The 4,244-nt window shown below is 34.2% G+C and overlaps 1 protein-coding gene across 1 annotated transcript; it reads right to left on the bottom strand.

Moving 5' to 3' along the window:
• Positions 1–1,398: 1,398 nt before the first annotated feature.
• LOC114405874 (zinc finger CCCH domain-containing protein 1-like) lies at positions 1,399–3,862 on the bottom strand. The gene is made up of 4 exons (XM_028368390.1): positions 3,650–3,862; positions 3,071–3,127; positions 2,121–2,953; positions 1,399–1,812 (listed from the first exon to the last, which is right to left on the bottom strand). Exons 2-4 carry the CDS (start codon positions 3,123–3,125, stop codon positions 1,708–1,710), a joined length of 993 nt encoding a protein of 330 aa, XP_028224191.1. The 5' UTR covers positions 3,126–3,127; positions 3,650–3,862; the 3' UTR covers positions 1,399–1,707.
• Positions 3,863–4,244: the final 382 nt, after the last annotated feature.

Raw genomic sequence — 4,244 nt, 5'->3', positions numbered from 1 at the left:
CTAAAAACAAAACAAAAATAATTTACAATAACTAAAAATAAAAAAAAAATTTACAAGAAAGAAAAATAGAAACACTAAATGACAAAGACTAAAAATGTATTTAAACCTTAATTTATAGTTAATTTTGCATAAAAAAATATAAATCATTTCTTAAAATATTGAGTGTTTGGGTGTAAAAAACTTAATTGATCACTTGTTGAATTTGTTTATTATGTAAGTACTTATATATAAGTTGTTTTTTTGGTAAATTGCCACTCAATAGCTGTTGAGCATAGTTGAATGAGCATGAACAAATGTAGTAATACCATGAGAGACTCTACCTCGAAATGTAATAAGAATTCTAACATATTAACAAATTTTGGGAACAAGAGATTATAACTGATTGCGAGCGAAACTCTAAAATTTTATAATTGAGAGTGAGAATGACGGTTGTTATTCCCTAATCTCCACATCTCAACATGAAAAGTGGAAAGCCCTTGGATGCTTGGAAGTTTAACCTCAGAACAATGATAGGTTGATCTTGGTGTCCCCCAAAATACTTGTGAGAATGCTCGTGCTGATATTATAGGTGTAGTTTGGTGATTTTAAGGAGGCATTACATCTTGGTTAAGGATTAAGTTGTTTTAATGATTCATAATAAATTTGTACATTATAACCATTGCAAAGATGTTACTACAGTAATTAAATAGAATGGAATTAATGATTCATAATAAATAGGAGTCAAAAGGTTATGATTGTTTAACAAAACCTTTTCCAAACTTTTACATATTCCTCCACCAACAAATTATCATGAAAAACACTCATCCAATAAACCTTTTTGAATTTAAGCCTATTAATAGCAATAGTGTAAAATGTCCCTGAAATTTTTAAAATTTTCAAATCAAAATTAAATCAAACCATTTAAGATTCAAACTACATTTTTCTACAAGCTCGTTATATGCAAATTCCACAGGGTCATTTCACAACAAAGATAAAGACAAGCCTTCATAAAAATGAAAGCCAAGAGTCAAATCTTACTTCTTGCATGACATTCCGCTGGGCCAACATGTGTTCAAATTGTGAGGAAAAAGTTACACCCCGGATTATATAGTATCGGTTGCCAACAAATCGGTTCCATTCTGAAGGTGCAATGATCCAATTCTAAATTGAAAGATAGCATTGCAAATATCCTAACCAAAGGCCAATAAACAAATCAATGACTCAACTTGAAATGAATCCATATGTAAGTTAGATTCAGTGAAGCCGTCTAGTCCTTTCCTGTTATTCCTATAGAGAATCATAAAGTCATTTCATTCATCTAATCTGTCCACCAGGTTATGTCAACATATCGGCTAACAGGACCACATATCTGATTTAAATCTAGCTAACAATGACAATAATATAGTTCAACGATAAGAATTATGGAAGTAAAGGTCGTTGTATTCAAAATTAATTTGGTAACAAACTACTGCAAAAAGAACCATAGTATGCCCAACTGACATGCTATATACAAATGGGTAAATCCATAAATGTCTCTCACCATTAGATATTCTGGGATCTATATGTCAAAGAAATACAACAAAACGAATGAGACCTAATTCCACTGTGCAGACCTATGGTATGTTTTCAACTCATTACATAGCATCAAACTTAAACATGAAACTAAAATGAGGGAGAAAAGATAACTTCCTTGAAGTAAAGAGATCCATGTATCCTACAGAGACATTTTTATGATTTATCCTCGGCCATCTTCCTGCGTATCTCATGAGCAACATTAAAAATGCCAAGTGTTGGCTGGTTGCAGACAAAACACTTCTTATTCTTTGAATGATGCTGTAAATAAAACCAAACAGAAAGTTAGACATAATTAAATAGAATGGAATTACGTGTTACTACAGTAACAATGTCAGAAGTCTAAAGGAACACATCAAAGATAAAAAGAAAATATTCAATAGTATTCATTAATAAAATTTAACCAACCAGAGCAACTACTCAGTCATAGAACAACTGCAACCTAATATAATCAAACTAAAATGAGTAACATAAAATCTTAATTATAAATATTTAATCACATACTCAACACTAGATAACTTCTAACTATTACTAATTAAAACTTATTTGCAACAATTGTAAGTCTATACCTTCAATGCACAATGCTCGCAGAAGTAGTGCTTGCACTTGGTTACTACAGGATCCACAAAAGAGTTTCTACAAATGAAACAGGCAAATGGTAGCGAATCCTCATCATCTTCATCAGTCAAATTAGCACCCTCCTCCTCATCTGCATCCTCTCCTGCAGCCAATCTCATTTTCCTTTGTTTCTCAGCTTCTTCCCATTCCTTCTCCATCTGCCACCCAGACTTGTAATCCCCTCGATCATGCATAAACTTACATGAATCACCATATCCACAGTAACCAGTTTCCTTATAATCCTTACATATGTCAGGCTGATAATCAAACCTTGCTGAAACTCTAATATGAGCTGAAGCCCTAAGAGGACCATGTGACCCTCCAGCTTTTTCACTAGCAATTGTTTGCTCCCTACGAAAGCCAGCCTTGTAGTCTTTGTAACTGTTCATTCCCTTATATAATTTTTTATCCTCAGAGCTTGCACTTTTCCCTTTCAGACTCTCCTCTGCTTGCTTAAGAGCTCTTTCGCGGATGGCACGAGCATCTTTTGAAAACTCAGTCTCGGTCTCTAGAATTGCTGTTGCTTTGCTATCATGTTGAACTTGAATCTCTTTTGAAGACTCAAATTGAAAGACTGTTTTTCCAGATTCTTCACTTGGTTCAGCAGATGCAGAGCTTTTTGAAGAGCCGGTGGAAAAGTACAACTTATTGTCAGCCTTTAAGGTTTTCTTCTGAATATGCAACAGAGAAGTTTCATTGTTTGAGTCCTCCTCATTATCTTCAATTTCAATAGTTCGCTTCCTTAAATTCTTTTTATTAACCGGCTTTCTGAAAAAACTACACACTGAAAATAAACATATTACAAGTAACAAGCATTAATGCAGAGAACAAAAGCAAACATGATTGGACATTTGAGTCCAATGCAAAGGCAACAAATTATAGATAAAATAAGAAGACATACCTTGTTCAGTTTGCTGGTTTTCAGCAGATTTGGCAGGTTGATCAGAATCTTCCATAACTAGAATGATTTATACAGCAGCCATAGATAAACATCCAAATTAAAATAAGGAACAAGACTATATCATATTTATGAATCTATTATTGCAAATTGTATAAACCAATTTAAAACAATTATAGTTAGATAGAATTTAGTCAACAAAAAAGGCAACCAATCCTCTAAAAGACTGCATACCCAGCCATAGCCCATGTTGGTAAGGGCCAAAAGCACATATGACCAACAAAAGGAAAAATCTCATATGGCCAAAAAGCCAACAGGAATAAGATCTATCTGTTTCATCAAGACATGGATATAGTATGATTAACTTAATTGAGATCCAGTTTAGTGAAATCTAGGGAAGATATACATAGCCTTGCTCCCACATGCAGAGAGCCTGCTTTACTTCAATTTTATTCAACAAAATATACAGGAATATGATGCTAAATTCCTTTAAACATTAGCTAAATGATTCTTACAATTAACTTGAAAATCAGAATATTACATTCTAATTCTATTAATAATAGCGGTTTATAACCACATTACCTTTGATTTAGAGGTCTATTTATGTACAATTAATGCAATTAACCATAGTAGTCAATAGCCGCCGTAGTGGAGCGGAGATGCCCCTTTCCGCCGCGACGGAGACCTCGGTAGCGGCGCCGATTGAAGTAGCAGCCGTCGCCGACCTCCCTCTTCCACTTGAGTGTCGTGATTTTCACTTTAACAGTGACGGCTGAGCTAACAAAACATGGGTAGATGGATCGGGTCGTTAGGGTTTTAACCGTTTAGGTGTTTTTTTCCCTCTTTTCTAATCAATTGGGCCTTGGGCCAAGTCCACCATTTATCTGCTAGATATTTTTAGAGGGAAAGTACTATTTCTACCCCACCTTTTGCTAATCCACTCCCCTTTGAAATTTGTTTACCCAAAATACCCTCTTACCAGAAAACCTATTCTTGAAATTATTCACACTCACCTTTACGTGATTTGATTAGGATTATATTGAGACATCATTACAATTATTGATGTAAATATACATGTGTTTTCTCTCTGGGCAGTGTACTCAAAAGTTATCATATCCTTTGTCGTGCTGGGTTTATGCTCCAGGTCAACGTCTGGAATAATGTTAAGCTTCTGGAT

This window comes from Glycine soja, chromosome 3 (genome assembly GCF_004193775.1).
Source record: "Glycine soja cultivar W05 chromosome 3, ASM419377v2, whole genome shotgun sequence".
In the NCBI taxonomy this organism is placed as follows: Eukaryota; Viridiplantae; Streptophyta; class Magnoliopsida; order Fabales; family Fabaceae; genus Glycine; species Glycine soja.
Note: the sequence above shows the minus strand (reverse complement) of the source record. Positions and strands in the feature narration are given on the sequence as shown.

What these genes read in the sequence shown, in the direction of transcription:
- LOC114405874 (XM_028368390.1), bottom strand. Translation starts at nt 3,125, where the DNA reads ATGGAAGATTCTGATCAACCTGCCAAATCTGCTGAAAACCAGCAAACT. An exon ending in AAACCAGCAAACTGAACAAG is followed by an intron (nt 2,954 to 3,070) that starts GTATGTCTTCTT and finishes GTTTATTTTCAG; the next exon opens with TGTGTAGTTTTTTCAGAAAG. An exon ending in GCGAGCATTGTGCATTGAAG is followed by an intron (nt 1,813 to 2,120) that starts GTATAGACTTAC and finishes TTTTATTTACAG; the next exon opens with CATCATTCAAAGAATAAGAA.